The sequence below is a fragment of the Chiloscyllium punctatum genome, chromosome 19 (assembly GCF_047496795.1).
Source record: "Chiloscyllium punctatum isolate Juve2018m chromosome 19, sChiPun1.3, whole genome shotgun sequence".
NCBI lineage: Eukaryota > Metazoa > Chordata > Chondrichthyes > Orectolobiformes > Hemiscylliidae > Chiloscyllium > Chiloscyllium punctatum.
In genome coordinates this window covers 96,598,422-96,617,011 of record NC_092757.1, presented here as the reverse complement: position 1 = coordinate 96,617,011, position 18,590 = coordinate 96,598,422, and the positions used below count along the sequence as shown (strand labels likewise).

At 52.1% G+C, this 18,590-nt stretch overlaps 1 protein-coding gene across 5 annotated transcripts in view; it reads left to right on the top strand.

The window, feature by feature from the left end:
• abr (ABR activator of RhoGEF and GTPase) overlaps positions 1-18,590 on the top strand; it is a 119,201-nt gene that overhangs the window by 90,547 nt on the left and 10,064 nt on the right. For 4 of the 5 annotated variants that reach the window (XM_072590121.1, XM_072590122.1, XM_072590123.1 and 1 more), the window contains 6 exons: positions 97-219; positions 4,819-4,894; positions 6,461-6,565; positions 7,226-7,300; positions 8,559-8,656; positions 9,767-9,898. In XM_072590121.1, coding sequence (XP_072446222.1) covers positions 97-219; positions 4,819-4,894; positions 6,461-6,565; positions 7,226-7,300; positions 8,559-8,656; positions 9,767-9,898 — 609 coding nt within the window. Of the gene's footprint in view, positions 1-96; positions 220-4,818; positions 4,895-6,460; positions 6,566-7,225; positions 7,301-8,558; positions 8,657-9,766; positions 9,899-13,419; positions 13,797-18,590 lie in introns of those variants that run through there. The other variant, XM_072590125.1, reaches the window with a different exon arrangement.

Here is an 18,590-nt window from a genome sequence, read left to right as displayed (position 1 = left end):
CGCCAATTTCTTTCTCTATCTATCTTCCCCCCCCCCCACCCCCCCTCCACGTCTCCTTCCCTCCCTGTTCCTGCCCATCTCTTCCTCCATTTGCAGAAATCTCCGAAGGGTCAGGTGCGTGTTGTGGAGCGGCTGAAGAAGAAATTGTGTGAACAGGAATCCTGGCTCCTCCTGCACTCGCCCACCATTCCCTTCCGAATACACAACAAGAACGGAAAGGTGAGAGCTCACTGGGGGACCCGGGTCAGGGAGGGGTCACTGGGGGACCGGGGTCAGGGAGGGGTCACTGGGGGACCCGGGTCAGGGAGGATTCACTGGGGGACCCGGGTCAGGGAGGGGTCACTGGGGGACCCGGGTCAGGGAGGGGGTCACTGGGGGATCCGGGTCAGGGAGGGGTCACTGGGGGACCGGGGTCAGGGAGGGGTCACTGGGGGACCGGGGTCAGGGAGGATTCACTGGGGGACCCGGGTCAGGGAGGGGTCACTGGGGGACCTGGGTCAGGGAGGGGTCACTGGGGGACCGGGGTCAGGGAGGGGTCACTGGGGGACCCGGATCAGGGAGGGGTCACTGGGGGACCCGGGTCAGGGAGGGGTCACTGGGGGACCGGGGTCAGGGAGGGGTCACTGGGTGACCCGGATCAGGGAGGGGTCACTGGGGGACCCGGGTCAGGGAGGGGTCACTGGGTGACCCGGATCAGGGAGGGGTCACTGGGTGACCCGGATCAGGGAGGGGTCACTGGGTGAGTGACTGGATGGGGAGAGGTTACGGAGATGTCAGTGCAGTCAGCAGCTTTCGGAGCTGAGTATATCAGAATGGGAAGCTACTCAAGTGAGGGTCTTTGAAAGGGAATGTGCTGGTGGTAAGGTGCAGTATTGAGGGCTGGGGAAGTGACACTGTTCTGTGCAACCAAGGCTCAGGATACCTCCTGAGTGCTGGAGAGGAGTTTGGTGTGTGGGGGAGAATCCTGGTGTCATGGTGCATGTAGGTGTGAACATGGACAGGACAAAGTCTAGAAATGAACCTTTCAGCTCAGCGAGCAAACCTACATCCAAAACAATGAAGGATGTTCAGAGGAGTTAAGGACAACAGAACTTCAAAGGTCATAATTTCTAGATTGGCACAGGGATAACGACATGAGAGAGATGAATATTTTGTTCTAGGACAGGTGTGGGAGAAGTGGGTTCCAGTTTGTGGGGCACAGGCACCAGGACATGGGAAAGTGGGATCTGTCCCAATGGGAGGGGGTCCACCTGAAATGTGCTGGGGCTGGTATTGTTGCTGACTGCATCACTAGGGAAGGAGAAAGGATTTTAAACTGAATTGTGGGGACAAAGGATCAAATTTGGGAAGAAATGTTAAAAGAGTAGAGATAAGGCAAAAGGAAAATATATTAATGTGGGAAATGAAGAAGAAATATGACAGGAAGAGATAGAGTGCTCAAATCCAAGAGTAAACTAACAGATGTGGTAAATTTACAAAATTAACAAAAGGATAAAAGCTAAAAGGTATGTATCTGGATGAGTATAGCATTCAAACCAACCGATAAACTGGGAGGTGAATAAGTCGTGAGTTCAAAAATGTGGTGCTGGAAAAACACAGCAGGCCAGGCAGTATCCGAGGAGCAGGAGAATCGACATTTCGGGCATAAGCCCTTCTTCAGGAATGAGGCTGGTGTGCCAAGCAGGCTGAGATAAAAGGGGGGGGGGGGGGGGGGAATTTGGGGGAGGGGCGCTGGGAATGCGATAGGTGGAAGGAGGTGAGGGTGAGGGTGATAGGCTGGAGAGGGGGTGGGGGTGGAGAGGTCGGGAAGAAGATTGCAGGTCAAGAGGGCGGTGCTGAATCAGGGGGTTGGGACTGAGATAAGGTGGGGGGAGGGGAAATGAGGAAACTGGAGAAATCTACATTCATCCCTTGTGGTTGGAGGGTTCCTAGCCGGAAGATGAGGCGCTCTTCCTCCAGCCGTCGTGTTGCCATGATCTGGCGAAGGAGGAGGCCAAGGACCTGCATGTCATTGGTGGAGTGGGAGGGGGAGTTGAAGTGTTGCGCTACGGGGTAGTTGGGTTGGTTGGTCTGGGTGTCCCAGAGGTGTTCCCCGAAACATTCTGCAAGTAGGCTGCCTGTCTCTCCAATATAGAGGAGGCCACATCGGGTGTAGCGGATGCAGTAAATGATGTGTGTGGAGGTGCAGGTGAATTTGTGGTGGATATGGAAGGATCCCTTGGGGCCTTGGAGGGAAGTAAGGGGGGAGGTGTGGGCGCAAGTTTTGCACTTCTTGCAGTTGCAAGGGAAGGTGCTGGGAGTGGAGGTTGGGTTGGTGGGGGGTGTGGACCTGATGAGGGAGTCACGGAGGGAGTGGTCTTTTTGGAACGCTGCTAGGGGTGAGGAGGGAAATATATCCCTGGTGGTGGGGTCCGTTTGGAGGTGGCGGAAATGATGACGGATGATACGACGTATATGGAGGTTGGTGGGGTGGTAGGTGAGGACCAGTGGGGTTCTGTCCTGGTGGCGATTGGAGGGGCGGGTCTTAAGGGCAGAGGAGCGGGAAGTGGAGGAGATGCAGTGGAGAGCATCGTCGATCACGTCTGGGGGGAAATTGCGGTCTTTGAAGAAGGAGGCCATCTGGGTTGTTTGGTATTGGAACTGGTCCTCCTGGGAGCAGATGCGGCGGAGACGAAGGAATTGGGAATATGGGATGGCGTTTTTACAGGGGGCAGGGTGGGAGGAGGTGTAGTCTAGGTAGCTGTGGGAGTCGGTCGGTTTATAGTAAATGTCCCTGTTGATTCGGTCCCCCGAGATAGAAATGGAAAGATCTAGGAAGAGGGGGGGAGGAGTCTGAGACGGTCCAGGTGAATGTGAGGTCGGGGTGGAAGGTGTTGGTAAAGTGGATGAACTGTTCAACCTCCTCATGGGAGCATGAGGCAGTGCTGATACAGTCATCAATGTAGTGGAGGAAAAGGTGGGGGGTGGTGCCAGTGTAGCTGCGGAAGATGGACTGTTCCACATATCCTATGAAGCGGCAGGCATAGCTGGGGCCCATGCGGGTGCCCATGGCTACTCCTTTGGTTTGGAGGAAGTGGAAGGATTGGAAAGAGAAGTTGTTCAGGGTGAGGACCAGTTCAGTCAGTCGAAGGAGGGTGTCAGTGGAAGGGTACTGGTTGGTACGGCGGGAAAGGAAGAAGCGGAGGGCTTTGAGTCCTTCGTGATGGGGGATGGAGGTGTACAGGGACTGGATATCCATGGTGAAGATAAGGCGTTGGGGACCGGGGAAGTGAAAATCATGGAGGAGGTGGGAGGGTGTGGGTGGTGTCCCGAACGTAGGTGGGCAGTTCTTGGACTATGGGGGACAGGACCGTGTCGAGGTATGCAGAGAGGAGTTCGGTGGGGCAGGAGCAGGCTGAGACAATGGGTTGGCTGGGGCAGTCAGGTTTGTGTGGATTTTGGGCAGGAGGTAGAAACGGGCGGTGCGGGGTTGTGGGACTGAGATTGGAGGCAGTGGATGGGAGATCCCCTGAGGTGATGAGGTTATTGATGGTCTGGGAGATGATGGTTTGGTGGTGGGAGGTGGGGTCATGGTCAAGGGGGCAGTAGGAGGAGATGTCCGCGAGCTGGCGTTTAGTCTCAGCGGTGTAAAGGTCAGTGTGCCAAACTACTACCGCGCCTCCCTTGTCTGCTGGTTTGATAGTGAGGTTGGGGTTGGAACGGAGGGAGTGGAGGGCTGCACGTTCCGAGGGTGAGAGGTTGGAGTGGGTGAGAGGGGTGGAGAAATTGAGGCAGTTAATGTCGCGGCGGCAGTTGGTTATGAAGAGATCGAGGGCAGGTACGAGGCCAGCACGGGGTGTCCAGGTGGATGGGGTGTGTTGGAGGCGGGAGAAGGGGTCAGATAGGCGAAGGTAGCCCAGAGAGGGGGTTCACAGAATGTTGTCAGAGTTGTTTCTTCAAACAAGACCTTTTCACAGCCAACCCAAGATCATCTGGTATTGTGTAGTGAGAGGATTTAAAAACACATTACTGAAACAGTGAGACATTACTGAGGTTTAAATGCAGAGGGAGCTGGGTGGTATAATGTCAGAATCACCGACGATACATCAAGCAGTTAAGAAAGATGTCGATTATTATGTTTTATTGTGAAGGGAATTGAATACAATGTTTGGAAGATTATGCATCAGTTATACAAGGTACTGCTGTTACCCTGTCTAGAGTACTGTGTCCAAAACTGGACACTGCATTTAAGGGAGCATTGGACACAATTCAGAGGTTTACTGGACTAATCTCTGGAATGAGCAGCTTATTTTATGAGGAAAGGTTGAACAAGCCAGGCTTGTATCTGCTGCAATTTAGAAAAGTAAGCAGTAACTTAGAATCACAGAATTTCAAGTGGCCATTGGGTCCATTGAGTCTGCGCTGACCCTTTAAAGAGCATCCATTCCAGACTCAGCTCCCCTTATCACGAACCCACCAAACCTGCGTGTCTGGGATCTTCATTAAAACACATAAGATCCTGAGGAGTGCTAACAGAGATGGTGTTTCCTCTTGGGATAAAGTCTGGAATAAATTGGTCACTGTTTAAAATCAGTGTTGATAATTTATTTTGCTGAGGGTCTCAGATTTTGGAACTGTCTCCCTGAGAAAGTGATGGAAACAGTGCTTTAATATTGAGCCTTATACAATAAAGGGCTGCGAGGCTCTTATCGAGAGGTGGCACTGTGGATGTGAGGTGTTAGTCATGTCATTATTGAATGGTGCAGTAGCTTTGAAGGGTCAGGTGGCTTCCTTTGCCATATGGTTTGCTTGATTGATTGTTTAGTTTCTTTTTCACAGAGTTTCTTGTTCCTGCTGTCCTCTGATTACGAGCGCAGTGAGTGGCGAGAGGCAATTGAGAGACTCCAGAAAAAAGGTAGGTTGGGACTGTATAGATTGAAGGGTCTCGGAGCGTTTAGCTACCCTGACAACAGCCCTGAGGACCCGATCCCAAAACCAAGCTCCTTAGCCCTGACTCCACACACAACTGCCAAGCTCAGGCCTCTGGCCTGGTTCATCAATGGGGAGAAATCGCCATTAGGATACACAACTGTCTCAAAGGTAGAAGACAGAGGGGTGGTGGTGGAGGATTGTTTTTCAGACTGGAGGCCTGTGACCAGTGGAGTGCCACAAGGATCGGTGCTGGGCCCTCTACTTTTTGTCATTTACATAAATGATTTGGATGTGAGCATAAGAGGTACAGTTAGTAAGTTTGCAGATGAAACCAAAATTGGAGGTGTAGTGGACAGGAAAGAGGGTTACCTCAGATTACAACAGGATCTTGATCAGATGGGCCAAGGGGCTGAGAAGTGGCAGATGGAGTTTAATTCAGATAAATCTGAGGTGCTGCATTTTGGGAAAGCAAATCTTAGCAGGACTTACACACTTAATGGTAAGGTCCTAGGAGTGTTGCTGAACAAAGAGACCTTGGAGTGCAGGTTCATAGCTCCTTGAAAGTGGAGTCACAGGTAGATAGGATAGTGAAGAAGGTGTTTGGTATGCTTTCCTTTCTTGGTCAGAGGATTGAGTACAGGAGTTGGGAGGTAATGTTGCGGCTGTACAGGACATTGGTTAGGCCACTGTTGGAATATTGTGTGCAATTCTGGTCTCCTTCCTATCGGAAAGATGTTGTGAAACTTGAAAGGGTTCAGAAAAGGTTTATAAGGATGTTGCCAGGGTTGGAGGATTTGAGCTATAGGGAGAGGCTGAACAGGCTGGGGCTGTTTTCCCTGGAGCGTCGGAGGCTGAGGGGTGACCTTATAGAGGTTTATAAATTCATGAGGGGCATGGATAGGGTAAATAGACAAAGTCTTTTCCCTGGGTTGGGGGAGTCCAGAACTAGAGGGCATAGGTTTAGGGTGAGAGGGGAAAGATATAAAAGAGACCTAAGGGGCAACTTTTTCACACAGGGGGTGGTACGTGTATGGAATGAGCTGTCAGAGGAAGTGGTGGAGGCTGGTACAATTACAGCATTTAAGAGGCATTTGGATGGGTATATGAATAGGAAGGGTTGGAGGGATATGGGCTGGGTGCTGGCAGGTGGGACTAGATTGTGTTGGGATATCTGGTCGGCATGGACGGGTTGGACTGAAGGTGCTGTACATCTCTACGACTCTGAGTGCCTGATTCGCAGCTCCTCTTCCACCTAATTACATCACTGGCTGACAGTGACCATTGCAGGAAGGGCCTGGGTTCTCTCCCATTGAATGTGCAGTGAGCCAGGAAGTTAAAGGTAGTGTTCAAATATATTCCTCATTCTCTCCTTTTGTTCTCTCTCTCTTCACCTGTCCTTCATGTGTGTCCCCTCTCCCCTCACCCCTCAACCTTCTTTCTGTATGTCCCACTCTTTTCTCTCCCCATTACCACTTCACTCCCTTTTTCTTACTCTCTCTCTCCTCCCCTCCCTATTGCCCTCCCCATTTCTTACCCCCAATCCCCACAGACCTGCAGGGCTTTGTGCTCAGTTCCTTGGAGTTACAAATGCTGACTGGTGCCTGTGTGAAGCTGCGGACCGTCCACAATATTCCCGTTACCAGTAATAAAGAGGGTGAGAGTCTGATGTCAGAGGGCGAGGGGGTCACTATTGGGTGGGGATGTGTGAGAGGTTGGGGGGGGATTGAGTGGTTAGTATTGGGGGTGGGGGGTGAGGGGTCAGAGTCAGGGTCGGTGTCAGAGGGAACAAGGGGATGGTGTCAAAGGGTTGGTGTCACGGGGGTGAGGGGATGGTATCGGGGGGAGCAAGGAGTCGGTGTGGGGGGGGTTGAGGGGTCGGTGTCAGTGTCGGGGGGTTGGTGTGGGGGTCAGGGGTCGGTGTCTGTTGGGGGGTTGGTGTGGGGGGTCAGGGGTCAGTGTCAGGCCGGTCGGTGTGGGGATGGTCAGGGGTCGGTGTGGGGATGGTCAGGGGTCGGTGTGGGGGAGTTGAGGGGTCGGTGTCAGTGTCGGGGGGGGGGGTTGGTGTGGGGGGGTCAGGGGTCGGTGGATGTCGGGAGGTTGGTGTAGGGGATCGGGGGTCAGGGGTCGGTGTCAGGCCGGTCGGTGTGGGGATGGTCAGGGGTCGGTGTGGGGGGTTGAGGAGTCGGTGTAGGGGTCAGGGGTCGTGTCAGAGTCTGAGGTCGGGACGGTGTCAGGGGTCGGTGTGGGGGCACGAGGGGCGAGTGGGCGGGATGCTGAACCAAAGCCATGTTATTGAGTGAGCTCCTTCCTGCAGATGATGAGCCGGGCGGTCTGAACGGCTTCCTCCACGTCATCATCCGATCAGCAAAGGGCTTCGACACCCCAGCCAGTGAGTCATTGTGTTCCCTGTCCCCCTCCCCCCTGACCCCCGACACCCGTCACCCCCTCAACCTTCACCCCCTATGTCCTGACCTCTCACCCCCTATTCCTGACCTCTCACCCCCTATTCCTGACCTCTCACCCCCTATTCCTGACCTCTCACCCCCTATTCCTGACCACTCACCCCCTATTCCTGACCACTCACCCCTATTCCTGACCCCTCACCCCTATCCCTCACCCCCTATCCCTCACCCCCTATCCCTCACCCCCTATCCTCACCCCTATCCCTCACCCCCTATCCCTCACCCCCTATCCCTCACCCCCCTCACCTCCTATCCCTCGCCCCCTATCCCTTACCCCTCGCCCCCTATCCCTCGCCCCCTATCCCTCGCCCCCTATCCCTCGCCCCCTATCCCTCGCCCCCTATCCCTCGCCCCCTATCCCTCGCCCCCTATCCCTCGCCCCCTATCCCTCGCCCCCTATCCCTCGCCCCCTATCCCTCGCCCCCTATCCCTCGCCCCCTATCCCTCGCCCCCTATCCCTCGCCCCCTATCCCTCGCCCCCTATCCCTCGCCCCCTATCCCTCGCCCCCTATCCCTCGCCCCCTATCCCTCGCCCCCCTATCCCTCGCCCCCTATCCCTCGCCCCCTATCCCTCGCCCCCTATCCCTCGCCCCCTATCCCTCGCCCCCTATCCCTCGCCCCCTATCCCTCGCCCCCTATCCCTCGCCCCCTATCCCTCGCCCCCTATCCCTCGCCCCCTATCCCTCGCCCCCTATCCCTCGCCCCCTATCCCTCGCCCCTATCCCTCGCCCCCTATCCCTCGCCCCCTATCCCTCGCCCCCTATCCCTCGCCCCCTATCCTCGCCCCCTATCCCTCGCCCCCCTATCCCTCGCCCCCTATCCCTCGCCCCCTATCCCTCGCCCCCTATCCCTCGCCCCCCTATCCCTCGCCCCCTATCCCTCGCCCCCACCCCTCACCCCTCACCCCAGCCCCCCTATCCCTCGCCCCCCTATCCCTCGCCCCCACCCCTCACCCCTCACCCCAGCCCCCCTATCCTGACCCCCTCACCCCCCTCACCCTGCACCCTCACCGTGACCCCCCACCCCGCCCCCACAGGATTTTTGAAAGATGTTGAGTGAACCTTGTTCTGTCTGACAATCTAATTCACTATGTCGCTCTGCTGGCCTAAGGCTGCTTCCTGCGGGAGTAAAGAGTGACCCTACCATTTATTAATTCTCTCTATCTCCCTCCCTACCATTTTCCAGGTTTATACTGTACACTTGAAGTTGATTCCTTTGGCTATTTTGTCAGTAAAGCAAAGACCAGAGTTTTCAGGGACACAACAGAGCCACACTGGAATGAGGTGAGTTCAGGAGGTTTCGGGATTAAACTGATAAGATATCCTATTGGAAGACTCTTCAGTATGACAGTCCCTGAAATTGTAGCCTATTTCCCCCTTCAACTGATGATGCTCCGTTCTCTTACTATGTCCCCAAAGGTGTGGACTCTGTGTGATTATTCAAGGTGCTGAATTGATGCAATAGGGCACAGACTGTAACAGAATAGAAATAGGCTGTACAGCTACCCCCAAAACTGTTCTCTCCAGTTAGTCCCAATCACCCTGTTCCTTCTCCGAACATCTAAACTTGTCCCATTGGAGTAATTATCCTTTCCTCTTTTGAAAGTTCTTGTTCAAGGCTTCTTCCACTGTCCCTTCAGGCACCGTGTTCCTGATCACTGCATCTCACTATCTCAAGAAATCATTCTCTTCCTCACCTCCTTGGGTTCTTTAGCTGGTTCCCTTCAGTCTGTGCCCCCCCCTGGTTACTTGCCCAGCTGCTACTGGGAAAGGCTCTCCCTCGCTACTATACATCATTTTGAACATCTCTATTATATCTCCTATCATCATTAAAACTCTGAAGATTACAATCACAGCTTCTCCATGTGATTGACATCCTTTGACCCTGGATCCCTGCTGGTAAATCTCAACGCCCTCCCCAAGACCGTACCAGAATACTGAAAGAGAAAATCCTTTCCTCTGGTGAGGAGAGTCCAGAATAAAGGGACAGAACCTTTAAGGCCAAGCCATTAAAGTGATGATGTCATCAGAAGGCATTTCTGCTCTTAGAGAGGAGTGGACATCTGGAACACTCCTCCCCTAAAAGGGCTTCTGAGTTTAGAAATCAGCCAGAACACCTTGTGATCAATCAAGGTTTTGTGGGGTGGACGGGGATTAAGGAACACATAATAAAGATGAGTGGATTCGGATCAGTCATGAGCTAATTAAAAGGTGGGACACACCAGAGGGCTGAATGATTTCCAGTTCCTGTGTAACATGCTCGAAGAGGGGGCTGAATGGCTTCCTGCTGTTCCTATTATATAGGCTTGAGGAGAGGGCTGAATTGCCCCCACCCATTCTCAGAATGTGATGAATTGAGATGCCCTGACAGTTTCTTGCCTTTGTTGCTGACAGGAGTTTGAGATCGAGTTGGAAGGCTCCCAGACATTGCGGATCCTTTGTTATGAGAAGTTGTTCGACAAAATCAAACTCAATAAAGACGACAATGAAATTGTGGATAAAATCATGGGCAAGGGGCAGATACAGGTGAGTGTTGTTCCATATCACAGGGACAGCAGGCTTGGAAGGGACTGAATGGCCACATCTTGATCCTATGGAGGAAATGCTAAGGTGATGACTACAGCAACCCACTGTGCAGGGAATTGATAACTGGAACAATGTGAACACAGCCGAGCAAAGCATCTCTGGGGGTGGCTGGGTTTTTTTGTGAAGCTACACAAGATGCCCTAGGTAGGGCTTAGGTTGCTCACTGTAAGCACGGGGTGGGGGAAGAGCTGGGCGAAGGGGGGTTTGCCCAGAGAGGAGGGGGCTGCAGGAGGTGTGAGGTTGCCCAGGGAGCAGGGGGTTATGGGGTTACGGGGGGGGGGGTTGGAAGGAGGTGGTGGTGGTTGGCTGGCATCCTGCCATCGGGTGTGTTTACTTTCTCTAATAATTTTCTTCCCATTGGCAGAAATCCAGGGAAATGTTATTCCTCGATATTGGACTGGTTTTCAGCTGGTATTTGTTCTGGGTCATTTGTTCACCCAATCAGGAACCCCAGTGGCTCCTTCCTACACCCCCACATAACACGTCAGAGCTGGCATTACTGTGAGATGGACACTGTACCCCCATGGGCATTGAAAGGAATTAAAGTCTGGAACACACAGCCTTACATGGTCACAGACTGACACAGTAACAAGATGCAGTAATTCTATTTGTAGATCCAGTACTGAGCTTGGACTTGTACCAACTCCTACATTCCACAATGAGCAGTAAAGTGGCTTCCCGGCATGGCTTTCAAAACCACAACAAAACATGGATTCATATTGCACCTCCAGACGCCACAAACCCTTTCAAACGACGCACACCGATAATGAAGGCAAAACAACAGGGTTCATTTACAGCTGTCTCAGGGACAACAGTCTTGGATTAGTAACGCATCCATAAGGCAGGGTATCTGACAGTGCGGCACTCCCTCAGCACTGACCCTCTGACAGTGCAGCACCCCCTCAGCACTGACCCTCCGACAGTGCGGCACTCCCTCAGTACTGACCCTCCAACAGTGCAGCACTCCCTCAGCACTGACCCTCCAACAGTGCGGTGCTCCCTCAGTACTGACCCTCCAACAGTGCAGTGCTCCCTCAGCACTGACCCTCCAACAGTGCAGCACTCCCTCAGCACTGACCCTCCAACAGTGCAGCACTCCCTCAGCACTGACCCTCCGACAGTGCGGCACTCCCTCAGCACTGACCCTCCGAACGTGCGGCGCTCCCTCAGCACTAACCCTCCGACAGTGCGGCACTCCCTCAGCACTGACCCTCCGAACGTGCGGCGCTCCCTCAGCACTGACCCTCCGAACGTGCGGCGCTCCCTCAGCACTGACCCTCTGACAGTGCAGCACTCCCTCAGCACTGACCCTCCGACAGTGCGGCGCTCCCTCAGCACTAACCCTCCGACAGTGCGGCACTCCCTCAGCACTGACCCTCCGAACGTGCGGCGCTCCCTCAGCACTGACCCTCCGAACGTGCGGCGCTCCCTCAGCACTGACCCTCTGACAGTGCAGCACTCCCTCAGCACTGACCCTCCGACAGTGCGGCGCTCCCTCAGCACTGACCCTCCGACAGTGCGGCGCTCCCTCAGCACTGACCCTCCGACAGTGCGGCGCTCCCTCAGCACTGACCCTCCGACAGTGCGGCACTCCCTCAGCACTGACCCTCCGACAGTGCGGCGCTCCCTCAGTCTTGCTTGGGAATGTCATTCTGGTGTTTGTGCTCATTTCTTCAAAGAGTGAGTTTCACTGATAACTCACGGGACTGTCATGTGGAACAAAGGTTGGACTAAGTTGTTGCTTGGAGCTGAGAACTGTGGGGGAGGAGTGAGGGGACCGTGGAGGACAGGTAACCGGGTGGGGTTCAAGTAAATCAAATGGAGAAACAAGCCCTGCTGAGGAGGGTGAGGCTGCTGTGAGGGTGAGGGCGATTGGGTACGGGTGGGGGTGTCTCACTGTGAGGATGAGGGCGATTGGGTACGGGGGGTGTCTCACTGTGAGGGTGAGGGCGATTGGGTACGGGGGGGGGTGTCTCACTGTGAGGGTGAGGGCGATTGGGTACGGGGGGGGGGGTGTCTCACTGTGAGGGTGAGGGCGATTGGGTACGGGGGTGTCTCACTGTGAGAGTGTGAGCGATTGGGTATGGGGGTGTCTCACTGTGAGGGACCTAAGAGCAGAGACGGGGAGTGCAGAGTCTGCAGAATAGGAGCAGCTGTGTCACTCACAACAACTCTTTGTTTGGCTTTGGAATATTTGTCCAGCTTTTGATCTGGGACCTTGATGGTTGGGGAAATTTGATGACGATTCCATGGGAGAGTTTCTGCTGCTTGTCCCCCCTATTCCCCAGTGAATGGTGTAGAATAGAGAGAGTCAAGGGTTCACTGACCTGTGGAACAGTTCACATACAAGAATAGATTGATGTCTGTGTGTCCCAAACTCCAAACCCCACCCCCGCTCCAAACCAAGTCAGAGGACTTGTTAACTCTTTCTGAAGTAACATGAACTTCATAAGAATGCGAATCAGACTGAGACATTTAGATTTCTCTAGAAACTTCCATGGATTCAGAACAGCCAAAGCGTATCACAGCCAATATCCATTTACCACAGCGATATAAGGAACATAGCAACCAATCTATGCAAAGTGTTATAACAGTAATGTGATAATAACTGGAGGTCAGTTTCCAGTGTTACCTGCTGAAGAGTATGTACTGGTCAGGGCCATGTCAGAACAAACTCCCCATTGCTTGGAATACATAGGAAATGGATCAAGAACGGGCCTCACTCAAGGGCTCTACTGAAGGCCAGCTGCAACCACAGTGCAATGCTCCCTCAGCACTGACCCTCTGACAGTGCGGCGCTCCCTCAGCACTGACCCTCTGACAGTGCATCACTCCCTCAGCACTGACCCTCCGACAGTGCGGCGTTCCCTCAGCACTGACCCTCTGACAATGCGGCGCTGCCTCAGCACTGACCCCCGACAATGTGGCGCTCCCTCAGTACTGATGTTGTAATTTTTATATTTATTTATCTCTATTTTCGGTTGGTGGCCTGTCTCCATCTCCCGCTGAAGGGATTTGAATGCTCTTCCATTAGCTGTTGCTCTGGAAATTTGACTGTATTAATACAAAATTAAAGGGAGAGACAAAAGAAATCACTTTAAGAAATTATCTTAATACTGTCTGCAACTGCATTAAACAGAGTCTGTCACAGCAATGATCAAGCCCCAGCCTGACTAGCTGAAAGGGTTAATGCTGACAATTGCTGTTAAACCTGGGGTCAGATCCCAGTGATTACAGCCAGCACTCAGTGAGTGAGACTGAGAAAGAAAGGGGCAGAGTGAGAAGGGAGACAGCATCTGGATCACAGCTGGCTGCTCCTCGTCAACGCCATCTCCACACTAACTGCTCAGAGTCAGAAGAGGATGCTGTGGCCATTCAGCTAGGAGTTCCCAGACCCTTCGTCTGTCACTGCATTTGGAACTTGAGATCCTTGCTCTCTCACTCAACTGGTTGAGGAGCAGGCTGCAGCATTCCTCATACACCCATTTACAAACTGGGCTGACCTCCAGCTGGTGGAAGGGCATCATTGCCACAGTCTGCAGTGACAGTAGCAGAGTTTGTGGCTTTGTTCACGACAGGGTGCAGTGTGTGGTGAACTGGCACACTGCAGCAATGCCAGGATCTTGGAAGCCTACGCCAAACTGGAGAGAGTTCCTTGTTGACTGCCTGGAGATTTCCGTGTTGCTTGTCTGAGATTCCTGTCCTGATGGAGATTCTGGATCCTGTGTGTGAGCAAATGGAGAGGAGCTGTACACTGCAGGCAGCTGAGAGCAAGAGGCATTTAAACACTGGAGCCAGGCTGTGGGGTCGGGTCCGCAGCAAATTACTGGGAGCAAAGGTCGTTTCATTCAACTATTTCTTTATCAAATTATTTACCGTCTTATAGCCAAACTCCGTGAGCTGGGCTACATCAGTAATCTTAAGCAAGGAAAACAAGTTCCAATCTGTTAACTCCCAATGCCTCCAAGCTCTGAGAATACCTGTTAACTTTCTGCGTGAGATTTATCTCTTGCTTCTTCTCTCAGTCTCTCTTTATTAATTCACCATGCATTGTCAACTTGACAGAACCATTTATTTAATCCTTTTGCCCTCTGATTGATGTGTAGTATTTAATTTACAACTTGTTCTCTTTTAAAAATTGTTGTTTGCAGCTGATGAAAATTTAAAATTAGGAGACGATTTATTGAGCTAAGTCTGATAAAGGAGGAAATTGCTTCCAAGTTGAGTGTTTCTGTGTGAATCTGTGATGCATTGGTCAGTATGTCACTGTCACTGCTGAAACTGATCACTTACTGCAGTGGATAGGGTCCAAGATTACAGAACTTTAAAATATCATCAAATTAACCTGACAGGCTAATGGATTTCTATTTGGGTGAAAAGAATACAAAGTGAGAGTGAAGTCCTGTTTCAGCGACAGGGGGCCCTGATTTATAATGCTCATACTGAAGGACAGGATTCCAATACAGGGGCATAATTTTAAAGATTTGATATACAAAAATTTCCTGTACTTACAAACTGCTCCTTAATATTGTTGTGCATTGAGTTCCAACTTAAATGGAACCCATCTTCCACCCAGAGACTGTCTGTATGCAAAGCCCGAGTTAAACCCCAACTGGAATACTGAGAACTGTACTGAACACACCTTAGGAAGGATATATTGATCATGGAGGAAGAGCAGGATTGATTTTATTATCGGAATAACACCTGGTTCTACAAGGGTTAAATTATGAAGAGAGATTATACAAACTAGAGTTGAGTTCTCTGGAATTTTGAAGATGAAGGCATCATTTGATTAAAGTTTTCAAGGTATTATGGGAACAAATAGGGTAAATAGAGAAACTATTTCCACTGACAGGAGAGTCTGCAACTGAAGGTCAAATTGTAGAACTGAAAGCCAGGATTTCACAGTGGGTGAAAGATGGTACAAAACTCTCTTCAGCAAAGGCCAACTGATACATGATCAATTGTTCATTTTAAAGCTAAGATTAATTGATTTTTGGTAAACAAAGTAATAAAGGTTTAAAGTAATTGCAAAAGAAGCAAAAGTGAAATGAATGAAAGTGTTCCCCACACTGCATGGGCTTCGAGGCTGGAATGTAGTGCCTGAGAGTGTGCTCGAGTTAGTGACAATCAAGGCATTCAAAAGGGAACTTGAATGTTATTTAAAAAGGAACAGTGTGCAGGGTTATTAAAGAGAAAATGTCAGAAAATCAGTGGATGGGTTGGCCGTTTAAGAGAGTCAGTGCAGGCACAATGGGTCACGTGTCATCCCTCTGCACTGTGATAATTCTGTGAACCTGACCTATGAAGGAATGTGGGGCATAGGCAGCTCAATGGAGTTAGCTGCGTCCAGCCCTGATTCCACTATATGGTAGAACAGGCTCGAGGGGCTGAATGGCCTCCTCTTAATCCTGAGTTTCTGGTCAGTAAACAAGATTTAGTCTGTAGCAGCTTGGCCAGGAGCTGGTGATATTTGGTTACAGGAACGGTGTCAGTAGGTGTCTGTGGCAGAGCCCAAACCATCTGATAATACAGTGTGTGTAAAGTTAAACCTGGGCTCTGCAGCCAATCCAGTCTCTTGCTCAATAGTCCCTCACTACCTTTTCTTCAATCCTTGCTCACTCCCCCTTCCCAAATGTTCATCCCCAATTCTCCTGCTGTAGCCTGTATCACCGTTTGGTCCATTGCTGTCCTTTCACCACACTCCCTGCCTCTCCTACACAGTCAACCCTGAGCCAAATAGAGCACAAGGCTCCCTTCACTCGAACACAGAGTTGGCCTCAGGAACACTGGTTTCTGGAGTGGGGGGAAATGAGTGTTGCCCTCCGTTGGGTGTCTCCCTGTTGGCTCGGGCCGGGGGCTGCTGCAACACCATCTCAGTCACAGGCAGGATTGGCTGCTTCAGAGTAAATGTTTGGAGACTCTGTGAAGGTTTCTGGATTTTGCACGACATAATTGTAGCTTATAAGAGCTGTGAGTGAAACAGTGCTGCACTGTTGGGGTGTTTGCACCAAGAGCCATGAACAAACTACAGCCAAGTTAAACTTGGAGAGACTGGCTCTGTGAGGAGACAGCTGACAGCTAAGTCTGTGTATTGCTCAGACCCTGGACATCCACGTGGGGGTGGTTGGGATTGCAGACAGCTGGGAGCAGGCAGGTACTGACATTGGGTAAAAACAATGACTGCAGATGCTGGAAACCTGATTCTGGATTAGTGGTGCTGGAAGAGCACAGCAGTTCAGGCAGCATCGAGGAGCAGCAAAATCGATGTTTCAGGTAAAAGCCCTTCATTAGCAATAAAGGCAGAGAGCCTGAAGGATGGAGAAATAAGCTAGAGAAGGGTGGGGGTGGGGAGAAAGTAGCATAGAGTACAATAGGTGAGTGGGGGAGGAGATGAAGGTGATAGGTCAAGGAGGGGAGGGTGGAGTGGATAGGTGGAAAAGGAGATAGGCAGGTAGGACAAGTCCAGACAAGTCATGGGGACAGTGCTGAGCTGGAAGTTTGAAACTAGGGTGAGGTGGGGAAGGGGATATGAGGAAACTGTTGAAGTCCACATTGATGCCCTGGGGTTGAAGTGTTCCGAGGCGGAAGATGAGGCGTTCTTCCTCCAGGCGTCTGGTGGTGAGGGAGCGGTGGTGAAGGAGGCCCAGGACCTCCATGTCCTCGGCAGAGTGGGAGGGGGAGTTGAAATGTTGGGCCACGGGGCGGTGTGGTTGATTGGTGCGGGTGTCCCGGAGATGTTCCCTAAAGCGCTCTGCTAGGATGCGCCCAGTCTCCCCAGTGTAGAGGAGACTGCATCGGGAGCAACGGATACAATAAATGATATTAGTGGATGTGCAGGTAAAACTTTGATGGATGTGGAAGGCTCCTTTAGGGCCTTGGATAGAGGTGAGGGAGGAGGTGTGGGCACAGGTTTTACAGTTCCTGCGGTGGCAGGGGAAAGTGCCAGGATGGGAGGGTGGGTCGTAGGGGGGCGTGGACCTGACCAGGTAGTCACAGAGGGAATGGTCTTTGCGGAAGGCGGAAAGGGGTGGGGAGGGAAATATATCCCTGGTAGTGAGGTCTCTTTGGAGGTGGTGGAAATGTCGGCGGATGATTTGGTTTATGCGAAGGTTTGTAGGGTGGTAGATGAGCACCAGGGGGTTCTGTCCTTGTTACGGTTGGAGGGGTGGGGTCTGAGGGCGGAGGTGCGGGATGTGAACGAGATGTGTTGGAGGGCATCTTTAACCACGTGGGAAGGGAAATTGCGGTCTCTAAAGAAGGAGGCCATCTGGTGTGTTCTGTGGTGGAACTGGTCCTCCTGGGAGCAGATCCGGCGGAGGCGGAGGAATTGGGAATACGGGATGGCATTTTTGCAAGAGATAGGGTGGGAAGAGGTGTAATCTAGGTAGCTGTGGGAGTCGGTGGGTTTGTAAAAAATGTCAGTGTCAAGTCGGTCGTCATTAATGGAGATGGAGAGGTCCAGGAAGGGGAGGGAGATGTCAGAGATGGTCCAGGTAAATTTAAGGTCAGGGTGGAATGTGTTGGTGAAGTTGATGAATTGCTCAACCTCCTCGCGGGAGCATGAGGTGGCGCCAATGCAGTTCCGCCTTCCGCAAAGACCGTTCCCTCCGTGACTACCTGGTCAGGTCCACGCCCCCCTACGACCCACCCTCCCATCCTGGCACTTTCCCCTGCCACCGCAGGAACTGTAAAACCTGTGCCCACACCTCCTCCCTCACCTCTATCCAAGGCCCTAAAGGAGCCTTCCACATCCATCAAAGTTTTACCTGCACATCCACTAATATCATTTATTGTATCCGTTGCTCCCGATGCGGTCTCCTCTACATTGGGAAGACTGGACGCCTCCTAGCAGAGCGCTTTCGGGAACATCTCCGGGACACCCGCACCAATCAACCACACCACCCTATGGCCCAACATTTCAACTCCCCCTCTCACTCTGCTGAGGACATGGAGGTCCTGGGCCTCCTTCACCGCTGCTCCCTCACCACCAGACGCCTGGAGGAAGAACGCCTCATCTTCCGCCTCGGAACACTTCAACCCCAGGGCATCAATGTGGACTTCAACAGTTTCCTCATTTCCCCTTCCCCTACCTCACCCTAGTTCTAAACTTCCAACTCAGCACTGTCCCCATGACTTGTCCGGACTTATCCTACCTGCCTATCTCCTTTTCCACCTATCCACTCCACCCTCTCCTCCTTGACCTATCACCTTCATCCCCTCCCCCACTCACCTATTGTACTCTATGCTACTCTCTCCCCACCCCCACCCTCCTCTAGCTTATCTCTCCACGCTTCAGGCTCACTGCCTTTATTCCTGATGAAGGGCTTTTGCCCGAAGCGTCGATTTTACTGTTCCTCGGATGCTGCCTGAACTGCTGTGCTCTTCCAGCACCACTAATCCAGAATCCAGGTACTGACAATGTCTGGCAGAAACACTGGAGAGCTGACCAAATCTACACACACATTTACACAATAACACGTGGGATTCAAAACCAACTGGTTGGATTTTCCCTCTTGTATCTTGGAGTTTCACATCCTCAGACTTAGCACAAATAGACTACAGATGGTCACTCAGAACACACTATAACAGACAAAAGTAGAACTATGAGACCAAAGAGTAACTCCGTTAT